Source organism: Onychomys torridus, chromosome 5 (assembly GCF_903995425.1).
Source record: "Onychomys torridus chromosome 5, mOncTor1.1, whole genome shotgun sequence".
Classification (NCBI taxonomy): Eukaryota; Metazoa; Chordata; class Mammalia; order Rodentia; family Cricetidae; genus Onychomys; species Onychomys torridus.
The window spans coordinates 33,929,726-33,952,203 of record NC_050447.1 but is presented as its reverse complement, the minus strand read 5'-3'; the positions used below and the strand labels follow the sequence as shown (position 1 = coordinate 33,952,203).

At 44.4% G+C, this 22,478-nt stretch overlaps 1 protein-coding gene across 5 annotated transcripts in view; it reads right to left on the bottom strand.

Moving 5' to 3' along the window:
• Positions 1 to 552: 552 nt before the first annotated feature.
• The window catches only part of Prmt7 (protein arginine methyltransferase 7), an 87,268-nt gene continuing 65,342 nt past the window's right edge, over positions 553 to 22,478 (bottom strand). For all 5 annotated transcript variants that reach the window (XM_036188750.1, XM_036188752.1, XM_036188749.1 and 2 more), the window contains exons 7-18: positions 18,465 to 18,706; positions 18,100 to 18,280; positions 12,029 to 12,156; positions 11,297 to 11,432; positions 9,946 to 10,029; positions 9,469 to 9,516; positions 8,709 to 8,798; positions 6,010 to 6,171; positions 4,834 to 4,908; positions 1,762 to 1,922; positions 957 to 1,053; positions 553 to 771 (exon numbers count right to left, since the gene is read on the bottom strand). In XM_036188750.1, the coding sequence (XP_036044643.1) occupies positions 601 to 771; positions 957 to 1,053; positions 1,762 to 1,922; positions 4,834 to 4,908; positions 6,010 to 6,171; positions 8,709 to 8,798; positions 9,469 to 9,516; positions 9,946 to 10,029; positions 11,297 to 11,432; positions 12,029 to 12,156; positions 18,100 to 18,280; positions 18,465 to 18,706 (1,575 nt within the window). In that variant the 3' untranslated portion in view covers positions 553 to 600. The remainder of the gene's footprint in view (positions 772 to 956; positions 1,054 to 1,761; positions 1,923 to 4,833; positions 4,909 to 6,009; positions 6,172 to 8,708; positions 8,799 to 9,468; positions 9,517 to 9,945; positions 10,030 to 11,296; positions 11,433 to 12,028; positions 12,157 to 18,099; positions 18,281 to 18,464; positions 18,707 to 22,478) is intronic.

Genomic DNA, 22,478 nt, shown 5'->3' with positions numbered 1-22,478 from the left:
AGATGGCCTCTTCCCTGGCTTGTGAGCAGCACCTTGATGTCCAGGTCTCATGGCTTATCAGGCCACCTGCTGGTGTACACTGAGGCCAAATACCCAAATGTTTATAAATGTGGCTTAGTAAAGCTACTTAGCAGGGGAGCCTGGTCCTCTCAACACAGGTCTTACTAGGATTATGAAGCCCCAAGGAACTCCCTAGAAGGCCATTCTTTAAGCAGAGACCTGGAAATCTAGAAAGTAGACAGGCTGGGTAGGTTCCATCTAAGTGGGTAGTCCTACCTTAGTCCCAGTGAAGGTTGTTCCGCAGTTCTCCTCCAGGTAGGACAGAAAGCATTACTATACCAGAGCTTCCTGAACTCTGAACCACAGACCATTCTCCCTGGTTGATTCAGAACTCTTCGATCAGTCACCAGCCTATGCTGCCTGCCACACCTGATGCTGGGAGCCAGCAGCACTAAGATACAAAAATAAAAGAGGTCTCCTGTGCAGACGCCAAGCAGGTGCATGCAAGGAAGTAAGTTCTTTGGCCTTCTTTCCCCATTGAGCCCCAAGCCATTCAGAGTCTGCAGCCTGTTGGCCATTTAATTTCTCAACAAGGGAAGATCAGTTCAAGGTGTCTGCAAGCCTAAACTCCATGGTGATGTCTCCAGTGAGGGGGTGAAACTCCACAGCATAGCTGACTGACTGAGGGCCATCCAGAGGCACTCTGGGATCCAGTGTGGTGCTGAGGAAGTACACAGCTTGCTTGCAGTGGGGGTTCCAGCAGCAGTCCCCCTGCAGGATGAATAGCAGAAGGATGGGAAGGGTCCCTGGCATGCAAGCCACCTTTCCAGCCCCTGTAACTAACAGTGGGAAGTGACCCGGACCACCCGAAGGGCACAGAGCAGGGTATTCAGAGCACAGGTGTGCTCGTGGCTCTCGGGCAGGGACATACTCGGGCCTGGTGCCCACAGGACTACCTGGTCTTCCAGAGGGTTCACGAGGCCGGTGCTGACTGTGCTGTCTGCAGTCAGGTGATACTCCATCCACAGGACAGCGCCATGGCTCTTGCCAGGTCTAGGGAGTATAGTGTCAAACAGTCACACAGACATGGATGAGTTCAACCAACACATCTTTCCGCTCTCCTGAGACCTCCACCACTCCATCCCTCCCAGTCACTCCTCGCCCACGCAGGTAAAGCCTAGACAGGAAAGGTTGAGCCAGAGCAGCCAGAGCTCTTAACTCCACACTCCTCACAGCCTGAGCACAGAAACCTCTGAGCACAGCTGCTCCCAGAACTGACAACGAAGATTCCCTAGGGCAGTGGCATCTGCCCTGACCTTGCTGCTCGTCCTTGGTGTAAAAAGCTCTCAGAGCTCTGGACTATGGCTCCCTTATGTAGGAGGCAACACGCTACTGTGAAGGGAGCTGGAGCTGGGTGGGGTCTCACACACCTTGCAGCAAGCGGCCCTCACCAATCCTGACCTGCTGTAACTTCCAAGAGAATTCAGGAAAATGGGCCAGTGGGTAACCTTAGAACCAAACTCATGTTTGTCTGCAGATTGATACAACAAGGAGCCGCAGGTGGGGAGGTAAGCAAGGCCCACTCCAGTTGCCCTTCACCAGCACATGTCCAGAGGCTGTGGGACCCTCCATAATGCAAAAGATGGGTGGGATGAAAGGACATATCCTGAGCCAAGAGTAAGAGTCTCCAGGCTGTTTGTCCTTCACAACTGTGTGGTCAGCAATTCCCTCGACTGTCTTCGCTCATTAGTTTCCACTCACCTTCTCAGTTCCATGGAGCCCACAGCATGCACAGGCTGCTGGGGGACAGGCTGCTGGAAATCAAAGGTCAGAATCTGCTGAGGCTCAGAGAGGCTTCGGCAGGGGTACTCCCACAATGGGTGGGGCTCTGCCTCCCTGCTCTCTCGAAAATCCAGAGAATGCTAGAGAAGAAGAGAACAGATCTGTAGAGATGAACTGCAGCCAGCCAGGGTCACCCTCATTTCTGTGGTCCAGTCCTCCTGTGAAACTGCAGTTGTAGGGAGCAGCATGTTGTCGCTAACACTGGGCACCAGCTTCTCCCTTCCCTGTCCATCCATTAGAAGGCCACTTCACTTCCCCAAGCCCCAGCATCCTTTAACAGGGATGACAATGTCTACTCTTGACCTACTCTGAGGTCCAAATGTCTTTGTTGGGGAAGAAAATGAAAAGGTAGGCATTCACTCACCTCTTACTGATACTGCCCACTGAAGGGCTCCAGCAGGCCCAAGCATGGCAACACAGGCCCCAGCACTGCAAGCAGGGCTCTGCCAGGCCTTGCCCTCCCTACTCCCTCTGCCTTGCTAAACTGTTAGATTACATTCCTAAAGCGAGCCACCAAGGCCACGCTGACCACCAAGGTTCAGCTATCACAGCATTGTCATCCAACAATCAAAAGCACCCCCCCCTTAGGTTATCCCACCCCTTAGGCTATCCCAATTAACATGCCCAACCATTTTCCCTTTATAAACTGCCATTTGCCTATGGGTCACATTTGTCTCCTCTCAATCCAGAGGCAGCTTTGTCCCTCCAGGGCAAATATCCCTTCCTCCTCTCCCTTGTCCCTTCCCGATCTTCCTCCTCTGTCTCCTGTCCTACACTGTCTCTAACACCCTGCCCTTTGTCCCTCTAGGACAAATAAATCTCCTTTGTGCTGAGAACTTGGTCTTGGTGATTCCTGTCTTCACTGGCTACCACGATACCACTCTGACAGGGGGCTCAGAAGCAAGGGAAATGGACACGTCAATAAGCAAGTCCAGTGCCTGGGAAAAGCACTAGTTCCTATGTGAGAATAGGCTGTGTGGGCAGAAGCAGGACAGGGAAGCTGCCTAGAGGTGACTCTAGGCAGAAAACTGGAGCCCAAAAGGCTGGAGTCAAGCAGGAAGGAGAAGCTGTGGCCACACGGGACTTCAAGAGGTTGGGTGTGGGGTTGGGGATTTAGCTCAGTGGTAGAGCGTTGCCTAGCAAGCTCAAGGCCCTGGGTTCGATCCTCAGCTCCGGAAAAAGGAAGAAAAAAAAAAAAGTATAAAAGAGGAGGATGGAGCCCTATAAGATGCGCATTTTCTTGGACACCACGTAGAGGAAGGCTGAGGTGGAAGAGGCAGGAAGCCATAGGCAGAGTTTCTGATGAGGTTGGCAGAAGGGGGGGGGGGGGGGGGGGGAGGCACTACAAAGGGAAGTACTATTGGTGGGGGCGGGGCGTCAGGTCTGGGTGAGTGCTGGGTGAGTGCTGGGTGAGCGCTGGGGAGGCAGGAGACTCACAGCCTGATGACATCCAGAGACAAGATCTCTACACAGCTCTGCCTGTCTTAGAACTCGCTCTATAGACCAGGCTGGCCTCGAACTCAGAGATCCTCCTGCCTTTGCCTCCACTGTGCTAGGATTAAAGGCAGGGGCCACCATGCCCTGCAGCTATCTTCAAGATTTATTTTAAATAGTTTAAACTGTATGGTGTTGGGGGTTCACATAACTGTGTGTGGGTGCCCACAGAGGCCAGACATGTCAGATTCCTCTGGAGCTAGAGTTACAGGTAATTGTGAACCATCCTATGTGGGTGCTAGAAATTGAATTAGGGTCCTCTGAAAGAGCCAGCTCTCCACTCAGGAGAAATGGGCCCATTAGCCAGGCAGTAGACTGGCAATACAGGATCAGGAATAAGGGCTGAAGGAGACCAGATATGACACCTCAGAGGATGGCAGAGTGAGAGAGGCCAACACTGGGCCTGATGAGTGGCCAGATGTGGCAGGAGGACCCAGAGGAGTGTCTCAACACAAAAATGTCTAGGAGCATCAATAGTCAGTGGTCTACTGCAGAAAAGGCAAGATACAAATGGAAAACACCCATGGAGCTAACTTTAAAAATGTAAAAAAGCAACCTACATTGAGACAGAAAAATGTAATCTAGAAGATAAGCAAAAGGAGCAAGGTCTCCATCTAATACAAGCTGTGAGTTCCACTCTCTTTTCTGTGTGCATATGAATTTTCAAGAATAAAAACGGGCCCATGTTTTGCCCTCCTCCTATGAACTCATCCTGTGACTTGAAAGGCTGTCCCAACAGACAAACGCTTCTGGGCACTAGCAGGGTAGATTCAAGTCCGAACTAACTCTTCCAATCCAGACACTAGGGCCAGGAGCTATGAATGGGGCTGGTACCACACAATGGTTTTCAGGTTAATGCTCACAGTGGGCCAAACAAAATGGCAGCAATGGCCTCACCATCCAAAACAGAAGCTCTCTCTATATACTATACATCAGGTTCCTGCCAGAGGTTTATGGCTTTGAGGAACTGTTGGTTGGACAGGACTCAGAGCTGTATTCCTGCCTATCTATGTTTTTAGTGACACTGGAGATTGAGCACCCAAGACTACACAAATGCTAGGCATGTGTTCTATCACTAAGCTATATTCTTAGTCCCCTGCATCCTCTATCACATGGATTTCAGTTTTGAGGATTTTTTTTAATATTTATTTTATGTGTATGCGTGTTTTGTCTATACGTATGTCTGTTTACCATTTACATGCCTGGTGCTCAGGGAGGCTGGAAGAGAACATCACACCCCCTGAAGCTGAGTTACAGATGACTGTGAGCCTTCACGTGGTAGCTGTGAATTGAACATCAGTCCTCTGGAAGAGTAGCCAGTGCTCCTAACCTGTGAGCCATCTCTCCAGCCCTTTGAGCGTTTTGTTTTGTTTTGCTTTTTTATTTTTTTTTAATTTTGAGGTAGTCTTGCTAAGTATCCTGGGCTGTTGAACTTTCAACCCTCTCATCTCAGCTCCAAGTAGGATTACAGGCACAGGTCTAGCCAGTCCTGCTTACCTTAATCATATCATCCATGATATGCACATCGAAGCCTTCACAGTCACCACAAGGGCTTCGGATCCGCCACAGATCCTATAAAGGAAGAACAGTTCCATATTACAACTAGGCCACAAAAAAATGGCTACGTGAATACAGGTCAGGAGGGATGCTGGTCAAGGTGACACAAAACCTTAATCCCAGTGCTTGGGAGGCAAAGGCAGGTGGATCTCTGTGAACTGAGGCTCCAGGGTGAGTTCCAGGCCAGCACTGACTCAAAACAAACACACAGATCACAAATATAGCTTGCTGTTCCTTTATATGACAGACAGACAGACACCCAGCCCCCCCACCCAAAAAAAGTGACAAAGACACTGAAGAGCCAGAATGGTTCATGTAACAGATTGGTATAAAACTGTAAAGTGACATGACACCAAGTTCCCAACTATGAGGCTGAGGTTTCTGTAAGTAGCCTTCTGGGGCCTGTGGAAACTGCATAAAAGGACAGGAGAAGGTCCCAAAGCACTGTCTGGCAGTCTATCTTCTATCCCCTGCCCCTTGGGCCTGGGAATAAGCATCCTTTCCTATAGCCACTCTTTAGTCATGAGAGCCAATCCATACGGCAATCCCATCAGGTAAATACACAGTAAAAAATGACCAGAAATTAAGTGATGAAGCCACGAGGCTACCAACAAACAGAGAGCCATCTCATAAAAGGCCTATCAAATGCGATCCACTCTTCAAGTTCAAAGCACTTCAAAATCCTTTCAATAAAAAATGCTTTTTCCAAAATGACTTGGTGACTGTGGTTCTGCTTTGATGAGAGAATGATCATGAAGCTTTTCTATTTCTTCGTGCATAAAAAGAGCAGTCCCCATCTCAGAATGCTTTAACAAACGCAGCCTCCATTCTCTAAAGAGCACAGCATGCCTCCCGAAATGCTTCATTTATGTTTTTAATTATGCCGATAAGCCACAATTGTAAAATGACACACAGTCATTTCCATTTCACATGTCAAATGACTGCTTTTTAAAAAGCGCAGCCTTCCTCTATTCTGTCCTGCAGCCACCGATGCAGAAAAGAAAGGCCCATCACCAGGACCCAACAAGCTGTCCGCTGGCACTCAGGGACTCTGAAGAACACAGCTTCCCCACCCTCCCGTTGACCTGGTGTCTTGCAAAGTCCTGGGTGGCCTACCCTGAACTCCACGATCATGGCATGCAGTGAGGCAGCCTGGGGCATCACCACAGCTCCAGGTTCCAGGTGCTGGTCCACGGAAGTACGGACGTACCAGAAGTATAGGTTGTGCCATGGCAGTAGGCTGGTGGTGAAGAAGGGTTCACCCAGGAGGAGGGAGACCTGGCAACCAGAACAGGAAGAAGCTAAGTATCAGGAGTGAAGCTAAGAAGGGAAGGGCAGGTCAGCAATTTCACAGGAACATGTAACAGGCCATTCACTCATTCATTCATTTATCTATCACTCATTCATTCATCACTCAGTCAACAGATGAGTGTGCCCCTGACACAAAGGATGAAGAACACCACAAACAAGGGAGAGGGTGGTCTTCGTGTGAAAGAAGCAGGGAATAGGTGCATGCAGAAAGGGCTTCAGAAAGGGCTTCCAGAATGGATCTTCCAACCCCCAAATCAAGTTGTTCCACCCCAGAGTATCAGGACCAGATGACCATGTCACCTTCACTGCACTAAACCAATGTGGACACTGGCAGCCTACATTTCAGTCCACATTTGTGGAATAAGCAAAGAGCTGTGTGACTAGAAGTCAGAAGTCAGACAGATGGACAGAGGCTAAAAGAGGGTGTAAGTGAGAACAAGGCCTTCTAGACATTTGTCAGGAGAGGATGAGGAGGCCAGACTAGCCAGAATCCAAATGGCCAAATAGCTAAGCACCTAAAAGCTTTAATCAGGGATTCAAAGGACAGAAGACATGTATTTGAAAAGATCCTTTTTTTGTTGTTGTTGTTTTGTTTTTGTGTTTTGTTTTTTGTTTTTTGTTTTTCAAGACAGGGTTTCTCTGTAGCTTTGGAGCCTGTCCTGGACTAGCTTTGTAGACCAGGCTGGCCTCGAACTCACAGAGACCCACCTGCCTCTGCCTCCCAAGTGCTGGGATTACAGGCATGCGCCACCACCGCCCGGCTGAAAATATCCTTCTGAGGACCACAAAGCATGTAGGCAATTCTGCAAGTGGAGAGGGGACTGGAGGTGCTCTAAGGGAACACCACAGCGTTCAGGCTGACATGCGGGTTGGGGAAACTGGGGCACAGTCTGAGGAGACTCTCTAGGGTCTCAGTAGATGGGAACCAGAGGACATGCAATAGGTACAATGGAAGCGAGACCAGGTTGGCCCTGAAATTTCCCTGCCCTTCACTCCTACCCCAGCATCAAGAACATCATACCATTTCATCATTTCTACCCAAAGGAACCTGGACTCTGGCCAGAACAGCACAGAAATGACTTATAAGTTTAACTATGTTTTAAATCTGCATTAGGAATGAGAGAGGAGAGGCTGGAGAGATGGCTCAGTGGTTAGAAGCACTTGACTGGTCTTCCAGAGGTCCTGAGTTCAATCCCCAGCTCCCACCTGGTGGCTCACAGCCACCTGTACTAGGATTAGATTACTTCTTCTGGTGAGCAGGAAGACAGAGAACTCACATATATACACGAATAAGTAAGTCTCAAAAATAAGAGAGTGAGAAAGGAGGAAGAGGAGAAGAGGAGGAAAACATAACTGGTACCTGAACATTCAAAGTAGCACTATTCAAAATAGCCAAGAAATACCAATACAAATGTCCATCAACTGGTAAATGAAAAAATAAAATGTGGTCTAGACAAAGAATGGAGTATTGCTCAACAATAAAAAGAGATGAAGCACTGACTTAGGTTACAAAATGGATGATCCTTGAAAATATTACAGTAAATGAAAGAAGTCAGTTACAAAGGGCCACATATTGTATAATTTCATTGACATGATTTGTCCAGAATAGGCAACCCACACAGCACATGAGTGTAACCACCAACAAAAAGAATGTCTTTTAGGGTAATAAAAATACCCTGAAGTTGACCTGGTGATGGTTGCATACTTTACACTCAACCGTATACTTTAAATGAGTGCTTTATACAATGTATGAATTACATCTCAAGCTGTCATTTTATAAAAGACATGAGGGAAAATAGGCAAGAGATCTGAACAGATATTCAATAGGACTTGTAACTAGCTTATGAGTACATGAAAAGATGGTCAGTATCATTAGCAGTCGTGAAAACTACAATGATATGCCAGTGCATTTCCGCTAAAATGGCTACACTGAAAAGGAGAGAAAGCACAGAATGAACCTCACACACTGGAGAGGAACAACCCAGCACCTATGGACAACAGTTCAGGCTTTCTGAAGAAGTTACAGGCAGCTAGTCAAGGTGGCACAGGCTTTGAATTCCACCACTCAGGAGGCAGAGGGAGGCAGATCTCTGTGAGACCAAGGTCAACCTAGTCTACATAACAACCCTTTCTCAAAACAAACAAACGTCTGCAGGGAGCTGGTGCTCAGGAACCCCAGGGTTCCCGGGAACTGAGGGTTAAAAAGATCTGAGCAGGAAGAACTCCTCAAAGAAGACTTTACTGAGGAGGAAGAGGAGAGGCAGTTCCTTAACCTCCACAAAGTGTCCCGCTCTCACCTGCGAGGCACAGGAACCCTGTACTATGCTCTCTGGGCCTTTATTCAAACCCTCACCCAACCTCAGAGTAGTGAGTCTCTCCTGGCCAAGTTGCATGAGTGATATCACATAGCATTTAGCCAAGGCGACAAGGCAGAGTTTAGGTCACCTTAGTGCTGCTCTGCCCCCTCACAGAGCCCCAGTGCACCACGAAGTCCTATTCCTCACCTTCTTACCCTCCAGGTCTGCAGATGTCAGCAGCTCAGGCCGTTTCTTGATGATACTAATCTTATCTTCCAAGTGGTTAGCCTTGAAGATCTTCAAAAGAAAGAATATAACTGTGTTTATACTCACACAGGGAAAAATAACTACTGAGCAGAAGGTACAGCTCCATGGCAGAGTGCTTGCCTGGTGTGCTTGAGGCCTGGGTTCAATCTGTGGCATCATAAAAAGTTAAAAACTAACACTTCTCAAAGTTACCTTCTCTGCTGAGTTCTCTGGTCAAATGGTTCTAGGACACCACTTTCTCTGCTTGTGGAAACACCTCTTTGAGCACTCCTATAGACCACGAAAGAGGTCATGAACAAAAGATCTCTATCAGGCAGGTCTTGCAGTTTGAGTGGAGGTTACTCCCAGGAACAAATCACTCAGTTCTACTTCAGAAGCCTGGCAAAGTGGTGCACAACTTTAATCCCAGCATTTGGGAGGTAGAAGCAGGCAGATCTCTATGAGCTTGAGGCCAGCCAAGTGAGTTACAGGCCAGCCAAAGCTACATAGTGAGACTCTGTCTCAAAAACAAACAAATTTTTTTCTACTAACTGATGTCTGCCCCAAAGCCAAAGGCCTGCTTTCCAGGTAGGAGCTACAGTCATGAAGCAGGGCCATTTCTACTAGCTCCTGGTTGTGAAGCTGCTATAAAGTCACCTCCCAACCTCAAGAAGGCAGGCCCAACAGTCCCCTCACGAATTCAGTAGCAACTGTCACTTACCCTTTTCATCAGTCTAGAGGAAGCTACAGAACTCTCGACTGTAAACACCTGAAGAGAGCACAGGAGATGGACTTCATGAAGGCAGAGACTACAAATGAAAACCTGTCAAGAGGGCTGAAACTACGGCCTGGACTTACTGCCTCCCCAGGGCAGCAACTATACTGAGTATTCACTCGAGAAGAGGCCAACTCCGAACCTGTGCTGCAGCTGCCCAGCAGTGGTAGCCATGACGGGGCTCCTGACCACGAACGGGAACAGTCAAGTTCCTCAGCCCCCACCAAGGCCATTCCACCAACAAAAGCTACATCAGCAAAATGCTTGATCATAGAAACTCATGCCTGGACCACACCATGCCAACTTTTTTTTAAAAAGCGAAAACAACAAAATACAAAAAAAAAAAAAAAAAAAAAAAAAAAGAAAGAAAATGAAAAGAGAAGAGTGACCTTACAGAGACAACAGAAAAGCATGACCCAGTACCTGCTCTGCCCCGAGGTGATGGGCCAGCACAGAGAGGAGACTGCCATCACTGACACACAGACAGATGGTGCCTGGCATCAGCACCTGTGGGAAAAGGGCAGGATCAGCACAGGTTACCTTAGTCCAGGAGCTTCCTCCTGACAAGCTCACAGACATGCTTTCCCCCAGTTTCACTCACAACTTCATTCTCCTTTTTTTAAAAACTCGGGGCTGGAGAGATGGCTCAGTGGTTAAGAGGACTGTCTTCTCTTCCAGAGGTCCTGAGTTCAATTCCCAGCAACCACATGGTGGCTCACAACCATCTATCTGTAATGAGATATGGTGCCCTCTTCTGGCCTGCAGAGACAATGCAGGCAGAACACTGTATATATATATAATAAATAAATCTTTTTTAAAAAATGTATGTGTATAGGTGTTTTGCTATCCTGTGGGGTTTGTAACCCACTGAGGCCAGAAGGGGGCATCAGATATTTTAGAACTGGAGTCACAGACTGAGTACTAGGAATCAAACCCAGGTCCTAGGGAAGAGCAACAAGTGCCCTTAACCATTCAGCCATCTCTCTCTAGACCCAACAATCTCTGAATACACCAGTTCTCATCCTATTTTCCTTCCTGCCCCCACACTGCCACATATGACTTCTCAGCACACACAGTAAGCAGCTATGGCCCTCACTCACCCTTCCCATCAGGACCCATTGCTAGGAAAGACCCCCCCCCCCTTTCCAGAAGGCCCAGCTAAAGACATACATACATGCTCCACTAGCAGGAAGGTACCTTCTAATCTATGATGGCAGATTTCTTCCCCATCTGGCCCATGTGCCCTTCAAGTGGCTCCCCAAAGGTAGGATGCCTTTATGGGTCACAGATCCATTGGAGAGGAACTTATGGCAGCTTGGGGTCTTCTTGCCCCACAAAACGCATGCATATGCAGACATATTTCTATATACAACTCCATTGGGTCCAGAAGACTCCTTCTAAGCCCCATCTGGAGATTTCAGGCTGAACCCCAGGTCAGAGAGTTCCACAGTCAGATTTACAACAGATGAAAATAGCAGAGGTGTAGCTTAAGGTGTGATCACCCACACCAATTGCTGGTGATTACAGAGGTAAAGGTATCCAGCAGAACAAGTCTGGGTTGGGAAAAGGCTCTCAGAGGCGCTCTTACAGGAACAGTGAGCACCCAGGGAACCTCTCACAGAGCAGAGAACAGGGGAGTCCAAGACAAGTTCTCAGGCTCTCCAGTGTCTGCTCCAGGTGGAGCCAGGTGGAGCTATTGACAAGGAAAGACAAACGAGTAAGAGCAAACCACAAGCAGAGCAGTGAAGTCTACACACAAAGACACGGCACTTACAGTCCGCAGGGCTTGGACATACTGGTCAGTTCTGTCCTGATCATTGATTTCTCCAAACCGAGGCCGGTTCCAGAGCAAGTGAGCCTGACAATCACACACGGGGCGTACTTGGTAGACTTTCTCATTCTCATCAGTGCTGATCAAGGAGGTGAAAAGCCAAACATAAGTGATAAACATCCCACACTGGAAACTAGCGAACATGAGGGCATAGCACAGGAAACTGAGAATACCAGAACTGAGCCTGGGCCCTGAGAAATACATGCACACGTCTCTAGAAGGATTTAGATGACTCTGGACACCAGCACATTACAGAGCCCTGTGATTCCACACTCTTCATATATTTGTTTTGAATAGAATTTACCAATCCAAAACAGTTTCTACATGTACACAAACATACTGATATATCCTGCTACAAACTTCCACTTTTTAAATTATTATTATTACTTTTTTTTTTTTTTTTGCATGTATGTGGAAAAAATGTAGACGTCAGAGGACAGCTTTGTGGACTAGGTTCTCTCCTTCCACTATGTGGATTCTGGGATTGAACACAGGTCATCAGGCTTGACTAAAAGCACCTTTACCCATAGAGCCATCTTACTGGCCCTTGCTCTTATTTTATTCTGTTCTGATATAAATCTACCCACTCAAATCTCTACAAGGGCTGTCCAATGGAGTTTACATCAGTGCAGTCTCTGAAGGCTGCTCCTCCACCTCAACAACAAAAAGGCATACCTGGTCCTCTGAAGGCTGTACCACACACAGTAGTCATCATGGTGGGCTACCAGGCATCGGGGTGAGCCCTGAACAACGGGCTCCTCCTGCGGCAAGAAGTATACACACTGCATCCAGTGGTCCCGCCACTGAAATGAGGAGCAGAGAATCAGTTTTCACTAAGCTATGACAACAACACTTCCTATTGAAAGGCCCAAAACCAAATATTAGTTGCATAGACCCACGGCACAGCAAGTGCCTATAATGGCCCTAAAGATAAAGGAAAAAATTCTAATCAGAGAAGCCATGTCCCCAAAAAAAGCTTTCTGGAACTCTGCTGACTTTAGAAGACATTGTCGGGGCCACAGTCTTCTGAGGTAGCTTTAGAAGAAGGGATAAGTGCAAATTGTGCTCGCTCCCCACAGAGAAGTGCCATCACAGTTAGAGACTCTACTGCTGAGACTGAAACACTATGACCAAGAACAACTGGGGGCCGGGCGTGGTGGCTCATGCATTTAACTCAGGAGGCAAAGGCAGGTGTAGCTCTGAGTTTGAGGCCAGACTGGTCTACAAAGAGAGTTCTAGGAGAGTCAGGGCTACACAAGAGAAATCCTGTCTTGAAAAACAAAACAAAATAAAAAAACAACTTGAGAAGGAAAGGGTTTATTTGGCTTACACTTCCACATTGCTGTTCACCACTGGAGGAAGTCAGGACAGGAACCTGGAGGCAGGAGCTGATGCAGAGGCCATGAAAGAGTGCTGCTTACTGGCTTGCTCAGCCTGCTTTTTTATAGAACCCAGGACCACCAGCCCAGGGATGGAACCATGAACAATGGCTGGGCCCTCCCCCATCAGTCACTAATTAAAAAAATGCCCTATAGCTGGATCTTATGGAGGCGTTTTCTCAATTGAGGTTCCCTCTTTTCAGACAAATCTAGCCTGTGTCAAGTTGACATAAAACTAATCAGCACAAGTGCCAATGCTCTTTCCTTCACCTGTTGGACTATAGACCATCTTTCATTTGAAGGAAAAATTCTCTGGCTCACAACCAAGGCTGACCTAATAGCCTGGGGAAAATTCTCCTCTAAGAGCCTCTTGGGACATATTCCAAGGCTTTAATATATATATGAAATTTCCATTTTTTTGTTTTGTTTTTTTTGTTTTGTTTTTTGTTTTTGTTTTTCGAGACAGGGTTTCTTTGTGTAGCTTTGTACCTTTCCTGGAACTCGCTCTGGAGACCAGGCTGGCCTCAAACTCACAGAGATCCGCCTGCCTCTGCCTCCCAAGTGCTGGGATTAAAGGCGTGCGCCACCACCGCCCAGCCCTTTTGTCTTTAAGTGCTTTCAAAACACAGAAAGGTCAAATAGAATACATAATATCTAACTAGATCCTAGACTAGGAAAATAAAAGTTATCAAAGACATTTGGAGACAATTAAGGAAATTTTATTTTGAACTATGGTAGATGTTATGAAATAGTATACTATTAATTTTCTTAGTTGTGATGATATTTTGCTTACGAAGAAACTGTTTTATCCTTATAAATATCAAAGAGTCAAGAGTCAGGTGTTTGTAACTTATTATCAAATGATTAAACAGAAACTGTGTGTGCAGTAAGAGAGGAAAGAAAGATACATACGGCAAGTGTGGAAAATATTAACAATTAGTAAATTGAAGTAAAAGTGTCCATTTTCACTTTGTGATTCTACAATTTTTTCAAAACAAAAGTTGGGAAAATTGGAGCCAGGGAAGATGGCTTAATCAGTCAAGTGACTGTTGCACGGCATGAGGTCCTGAGTTTGAATGTCCAGCACCCAGGTAAAAAGCTGAAAAGCTGGGTGTCTATAATACAACTTGAGGGAGGGGGCAGAGACAGATGTAGCCCTGAGTGGCCTAGCCAAATCAATGAGTTTCAGGCTCAGAGAGAGACCTTGTCTAAAACATAAAGATGGATGGTGACCTCTGGCCTCCATATATACATGCACAGGCCCACCTACAGGCACATATGCATATATAAATACTAACAAATACATACACCAAACTCATACACATACCAAATTATATCACACATACCCAAAAGTTTAGCAGAGAAAGGTTGTTTGGCTTACTCTTTTGAATTAAATGGAGTTTTTCTGTTGTTTTGTTTTATTTTATTTTTTTAAGAACTAGAATAGACTAAAGTGTGAAACATGATTTACAGTGATTCTGACTGGGGATTAAAAACCCAGAGCAAACAAACAAAAACCAAAAAAAAAAAAAAAAAAAAAGAAAAAAGCCGGGTGGTGGTGTCCCACGCCTTTAATCCCAGCACTCGGAGACAGAGCCAGGTGGATCTCTGTGAGTTCGAGGCCAGCCATGGCTACCAAGTGAGATCCAGGAAAAAGGCACAAAGCTACACAAAGAAACCCTGTCTCGAAAAACCAAAAAATAAATAAAAATAAAAAACCCCAGAGCATTATACATGTTAGGCAACTACTCTATCACTAAGCTCACTTGAGCCCAAGGTAATCTTTAATAAATTGTGATAAAGCTTACTAAAAATCCTACATATAAGGAAAAGAAAAGATAAAGAAGCTACATTCATATAAATATGTATATAAAAGATTTATAGTAACAAAAACCCAAAACCAACACAAATGTCCAGCTCAGAAATAGGTTAAATATTATGAAGAGTACTCAAAGACATGAAAAATGACAAAGACTATGATACAGCATAAAAATACAACAAACAAAACAAAACAAAAAAACAGGTAAACCATTAGTAAAAACTCATATTTGGAAAGAGACACAAGAAAGGTAGTTATTTTGGGTGATAGAGTCCAATGTAAATTTTATACACTCTTATTTTACCAAAGGAAGTACATTTTTTCCCCCGAGGCAGGGTCTCAATATATAGTCCTGGCTAGCCTGGAACTTGTTATGTAAACCAGGCAGGCCTCAAACTCACAAAGATCCACCTGCCTCTATCTCCTAAGTACTGGGATTAAGGTCCTATGCTACCACGCCTGGCTGGCACATTATTCTTATAACCTTTATGTCTTGTTTTTTTTAAGAAAGTAAGGTGATAGTATTTGAAAAACTTAAGAATAATAACTATTCTAAAAAGTTGGTGCCTGTGTTAACTGTGCAGCATACACCTATAATCCCAGCACTGAGGAAGCTGAGGTAGGAGGGTTATGAGTTTGAGGCCAGCCTGGGCTACCTTCTGCGTTTGGGTCAGCTTCCTCTATAGCAAGATCTTCTCTCAGGAAAAAAAATAAAATAAAAAAATCTGGCTCAACTCTGATGGGGCGACCACCTGTTTATTGCTATTTCCAGAAGCCAAAGAAACTAGGTTTTGTCAAGACTCCAACAGCATATATGCAAATGAAGATAAGGCTTGTTCCACTCTCCTGGGACATAACTCATCCACTTCATCCTGAATTTAGCATAAAGGCAGGTACCTAAGATGTCTATTCAAATATAAAGGTTAAAAAGTCAAAGTCTGGGGGCTGGAGAAATGGCTCAGAGGTTAAGAGCACTGACTGTTCTTCCAGAGGTCCTGAGTTCAATTCCCAGCACCCACGTGGTGGCTCACAGCCATCTATAATGGGATCTGATGCCCTCTTCTGGTGTGGATGAAGACAAAGCATTTGCCGGGCGGTGGTGGCGCACGCCTGTAATCCCAGCACTTGGGAGGCAGAGCCAGGTGGATCTCTGTGAGTTTGAGGCCAGCCTAGTCTACAGAGCAAGTTCCAGGACAGCCTCCAAAGCTACAGAGAAACCCTGTCTCCAGGGGGGGAAAAAAAGACGACAAAGCATTCATATATACAAAACAAACAGATAAGTAAATTTTTTTTTAAAAAAAGTAAAAGTCCAAAAGCCACATTTACAGTAACAAAGGATAAACAGGTTACGTTTTCCCTATTATTCCTTTCTATACTGGAGGAATCTGAGTGCTCCAGGGTGCTTCCCTAACATCTGCCCCTCCCATAAACCCTATACAAGGAGGCTTCTGAGTTCTGATGCTAAAGAGCTAGCGATAGTACCTCTGTCTCAAAGTGAAGCAGGCTAAATGGGATCAAAGTGGTTTGTGAGTTCATCAGGGAGATTCCTTCAGCTTTCAAATTCCTAATACTATAAAAGTTATCAGTGGTTTAGAAAGGACACATGATCCACTGTGAGAAGATACAGGATCCACACCCACCCTTCCACTTCCTGGACAAAAGACCCTGCACTCTGGGCATTGGTACAGTTACCTGGTACATCTGTGTGTAGACTCAAGGAGAAAATATACACTGTAGCGCTCTGAAGACATGCAACTAAAATGTGTTAATATTTAATTTTTGAAATTTCACAAACACAGCCTACGAGGACCAAGACTGCAGAGGGAAGCTGGTATGTACTGACCGACCACACATGCCATGGGCCAAACACTCAGAAAGAAGAGGTAGACCGAGGAGCTCACAGGCCTGGCTAGAAACAGCAGCCCCACAGCATGGGAGCTACTATATATATACATATATACATATATACGTATATACGTGTGTGTGTGTGTGTGTGTGTGTATATATATATATATATATATATATATATATATATACACACATATATATATATACATACATACATATATATTTCTCCTTGAGTCAACATTATATTCAAAAAGAAAACATACCAGGTAGCTAAGGCAAATGGTGCAGGTCTGTAATCCCAGCTACTAAGGAGGCTGAGGCAGGAAGATCATTGTAATGTTCAAGGCCAACCTGGTCAATTTAGTATGATCCTGTCTCAAAAAGTAAAATGAAGAAGCCGGCCACAATGATATATAATCTGTAATCCCAGAACCAGAAGGGAGAAGCAGGAGGATAAGAGTTCAAAGTTAGCCTCCTAAGACCATCTGCACAGCAGATATTTACATTATAATTCATAACAGTAGCAAAATTAGTTATGAAATAGCAATGAAAATAATTTTATGGTTGAGGTTACCAGAACTGTATTAAGGATTCACAGTATTAGGAAGTTTGAGAACCACTGGTCTAATCCTCATACTCCAAGAAAAATTAATACAATACATAGACATTGACTACTCTGCACTAGAGCTACCTTGTTCACTGAAAGACACAGGATGACTTGAGTCCTTACAGGTGGTCCTTCTGTTGTTCTTTTTTATTAAATTAAAGATACGATTATCCTACATGTGAGTCACTTTGCATGTGTGACTTACGCAAAAGTACCCAGGGCTCCAACATCTATCACTTTCTACAGGTTGGACTGAGCTATGCTGTGTTCCATGTATGTTCTGACAGTTTACACTCAAGCTTGACCAAGTGTGTGTCACCAAACTTTCTAAATTGTACTTACTTACAGGTAAAGACAGTATTTCACTGCAGCTCATTTATGTTGTATTTCATAGCAGTTTCAAGGTAAAAACTTATCATATGCTGAATAATAATCTGTAATTCCTCTGCTCCTTTTCCCTGAGCTGGAGAAGGTGAATTCTGAAGCAAAGGAAGTGATTCTATAGTTCTCCATTTCAGGATGACCTGAGCCCCTGGATTACTTGTGACAGAAGGTGGTGAAATGAGGGGCTACACCAGGACAAAGGAGAAGAGAACTGAATCACTAAGACTTCTGTTGTTCACTATGGCCGCTGGTGTCAACCATGAGGTAGAGGAGAGGTCTACTACTCATTGGCAGTCTGTTATTTTTGTTTTTATGAGATAGGGTTTCTCAATATACAGCCCTAACTGTCCTGGGATTTATTTTGTGGACCAGGTTGGCCTTGAACTCATAGAGATCCTCCTGCCTCTGCCTCTGAGTGCCAGGATTAAAGGCTTGCGCCACCACTGCCCGGAGTGCTTTCTAATTTTTATTTTTTATTATTATTTTTCTGTGTAATGTTGGGGATGTAGTATAGGGATTCGTGCATGCTAGGAAAGTGCTCTATCACTGAGTTACATCCCTAGACCCTTGTGCTTGTGTGTGTGCATGTGTGTTTTCCCAAAGGAAAATGGCTTCCTTGCCTTTGACTGATACAGTGATCTGGGGTAAAAAGAAACAAAAATAGAAGTTTCCTGACTTACATGAAATGTGCTCAGCTTCTGACTCTTACCTGAAGCTCCTGTGGGTCTGTCTGTGCCCAAAAGGGTGCCATGGTACATCTGATCTTCCCCTCAGGGTCCATTTCAATGTCCCACCAGGACAGAACCACCTGTGCTTGGCCAGATGCCAGGGGTACAAACTGCCTGCTATGGCAGGCTGCTGAGCTACTGACTTGCTTGCTGAAGTCCACGCTGCGGAAGAATATTCAGGAACTGAGGCATAATTTAACTCATACACTCCACTGTTAAACTTCTACAGAGACCTGACCAACAATGGTACTGATGTGGAGAGGATTCAGGTAGGTTTCCATTCCATAAAAGAAGAAATCTGATCAAATGTCTCAAAAAACTGCTACCCAGGGAGGTTCCACAGTACCTGAACATTGGCAGCACATCACTAAGGACAGTGAAGTCAGCAGATGACACCTGGTTCAGCTGAATGTCATAGACTGAAGGTGCACCAGGACACTTCTCCAATTCTGAGGGAGGGACAATGACCTGCTCTCCGAGACTAGTCCGAACATGGACAGGAAAAAGCTTGTTCCATGACCACATCCTCCTGGACTCCACCAGCTGGGCATAGACAGTTGCTTTGTGAGGCACTGCTTCACAATTTTCCTAAGTTTATATCAAAACAAACCAACAACGACAGCAAGTCAGGTACCTGATCTACAGAGATTCACACTCACCAAAGGCTTTAATATTATTTGTTTACACTATAAAGATATGTCTTTGCCAAGGTGCCTTTTGATTGGTTTAGTAAAGAGGTGAATAGCCAATAGCTAGGCAGGAAGAGGTTAGGGACTTCCAGGGACAGAGAGGACTCTGGGAAGAAGAAAGGCAGAGTTGCCAGCCAGCTGGGAGAAAGGAGAATGGGCAGTACAAAGAGATGAGATATCAAGCCATGCTACTGAATGTAGATTTAAAAATATGGGTTAATTTAAGTTATAAGAGCCAGTTAGGAACAAGCGTAAGCTATAGGCTGAGCTTTCATAATTAATAAGTCTCCATGTCATTATTTGGGAGCTGGCCGGCAGGATAGAAAATGACTTGCTACAAGTATTTGGCTGATTTAGTAACTTTAAACACCTTCCTCATGTCAGAAGAGTGAACTGTTTCCTGCCCTATGTCTTAAGAAAGTACATCATGGCTAAAATGATCATTATTTTTACAGACAATGTCTTGTTATATAGTTTAGGCTAACCTCATAGTCTTCCTGCCTCAGCTTTGAGTGCTAAGATGATTTAAGCTGAGTTCCTAGTTACCTAGAATTATTAAATATTTCAAAAAAGCCTTACTGACATGAACTACCACACAGACCTAGAAGAGTCTTCCTGACAAGGCCATTTTAGCCTCAGAATGACCCTTCAGCAAGATCCCTGCCTAGCACGCCAGGACGAAAACCCAGTGTATAGCTGCCCACCCTCATCTGACTGGCCTGCTGGCTTTATCCAGCACTGCTGATCATTCTCCCTACCTGTCGGAGGTACAAAAGTCTTTTTACCCACAGATCACTAGGGAACCAGGAATGTTAAACACACAGAGGCCTCTCCTTAATGGAGGAGATAAAATACCTGTTTTCCTGCTCAGAAGGCTGAAAGTGGATATTGTTAATGACCTGGTGATCTTTCTGTTATTTGTTGAGGCAGACTGCACTCTCCTTTTGCTATAGAGACAGACCACACCTAAATTCTCCAGAATGTTTATCCCATACTCTCCCTCCCTCCTTTATCTTTAATAGAACCTATCGTTAGGGGAGATGTCACATGTATTTTATAGCCTGCTGACCTCTATGCTATCATTAGAGACCACATTAGATTTTAGCTATAGAACCTATCCTTATGGTCACATGTACTTTGCAAAGGAATTTCTATGGAGTCACACCTTAAGCTTTATTGTGCACCTGGAACTGGAATAATTATTATCTGGAAACTTGGAATGGAAATGATTACTGGGAAAAAAACCTTTTTCTCAAATTGTCATATGTTTTAAATATGCTGACAATGAACCGTCTGGCATTAGACTCTTTGAATAATGGGAAGACATCATGATTAGAAGGATATGACATCATAATTGGAAGGATATAACATCATCAACATAAATATATGACATCATAATTCAAAGACTATGATATCATTTTAGATAGGATATGACATCACTATTTAAAAATTATATTAAATTGTCATGGTATCATCAATGTAAATATATAACATCATAACTGGAAAGTTACTACACTATAAATAGAAAATGCATGATATTATAATGTGAAGAATCAATGTGAACATATGACACCAGTCAGAAGGGTATGAAACCATGAGTAGAAGGCATAACATCATAATTGGAAGAATATGACACCTTCTATGTAAATATGACATCATAATTGGAAGGGTATGATACCATGATATCATAATGGCATGATATCATAATGATTATGACATCATCATTATAAATATGACAGCATAATTGGAAGGCTATGATACCATTATTGTTAGGATATGACATCATCAGTGTAAATATATAATTGGAAAGGTATGACACCACAAATATGACATGACACCATAATTGGATGACTATGATATCATAACAGGAAGATATGACAGCATAAGCATAAATTTAGGACATCACAATTCAGAGTATGACATAATCAATGGGATGGCATGACATCATAACTGGGAGGGTATACATCATCAGTGTTAATATATGGCATCACAATTAGAAGATTGTGACACCATAAATGGACTGGCATGACATCACAATTGGAAGACTATGACATCATTAATGTTGGGACATGACATCATCAATGTAAATAGATATTGTAATTGGAAGGGTATGAAATTAATATAAATGACATCATAATTAGAAGTATGACAAAAAATGTTATATATACTTATGTATATAAGAATATACACCCTTAACTAAAGAAATACAACCCTCCTGGTTAGCTGTCCTTCCTTCATTTCATCCTTTCTCCATTGCTTCTTCTTCCCAACCTACCTGCCTCCCTACACACTTCCCATCCTTTATCTTTTATTATTCCTTCTGCCTCTTTTGTTTCATCCCTCTCTCTTTCTCTCTCCCTTCCTTCTTTCTTTCCATCCTCTCTTCTTTGTACTTGTCAGACAATGTTTCTGCAAAAAAACCTCATCCCTATCACTAATACAAAATGTTGTGAGCACTGTAGTGTAGTATACAGACTGGGCATCACATATAGCTAGTGGATGTGCAGCATCAAGTGGCAGAATCTGAGTCTTTCCTTGTGGTAAAAATGACCAGAAGCAGAGACCACCATGCAGGAATTGAATGCTGCTTACAACCAGTCAAATAGGAAGATTTTTATGTGTCCACGTTTTACTCCCTTTGTGCCTTATGTTACAAACCCACATCCTGTAACAGCTGACTTTTTTTTAATATGGTGGCACTTCCACCGTGGTCATGATCCCCTGGAGAACTGTCAGGATCAAGGTTGAGAAAGCCTTCTAGCCACCCTGTTCTGAGTCTAGGCAGTCCTCCTTGGCAAGATACTCCCTGATCACAGATGGAAGAATGGGTTGCATAGGATCTAATTGTAATCTAAATGAGAGTAGGGTTCAGAAAGCCCATGAAATGGTGAATGAGCATGCACTCTATGTTTGTTGCCTAGAGAGGAAGCACTCTTCAAAAGGTGCGGAATTACAGGCAGTGTGTTATAGATGTAATAGATGTAGGACAGCACATCTACTACTTGCCCTCTCAAAGTTTAAACAAAGAACGGAGATAGTTCTATGGTGTAACCCCTATACAGACACAACCCTCAAAAAATCTCGAGTTGACCCAGGTGTGCAGGGATCACAGAGGAGAGGCATCTACTTTAGTCAGGGCAGTCGTCTATTGTGTGAGGGCAGTTAAGACCAAAAGCTGGCAAACTTGTGGACAGCAGCTGTTCAGTTCATTAAAATACATAATTTGCTCTTGGAGCAAACTCAGAACATGTCAATATGCAGTGAGCTCAGTTGTCAGTAACAAATTAGCTCTATGGATTCTGCTTAGTACAGAGGGAGAATAGGATGTCTTCAAGTCCCAGGGTGAGAGGTCTTTTTCTCTGGATATCACCAAAGACCTCAATAGTGAGGAGGTAGCCTCTGTAGGCTCAGTCCTAAGGGAGGGGAAGTCTCCCTGTTGGGATAAGAAAAGCATTTTGAAATTTAAAAGGGCAATTTCCCTGAAATACAAATATAACTATCTGTCCTGTTTACGAATGTCAGAGAATCTATGGGAGCATGGATGTTTGCAAGCATGGGTGTAACTTTATATGTAGTGTCTGTGTTGTGTATGTTTGTCTGTATATGTGTACTGGAAGGAATATTCATGTACCTACATCCTCCACTGATTTGCACCTTGCCCATGGGGTCCA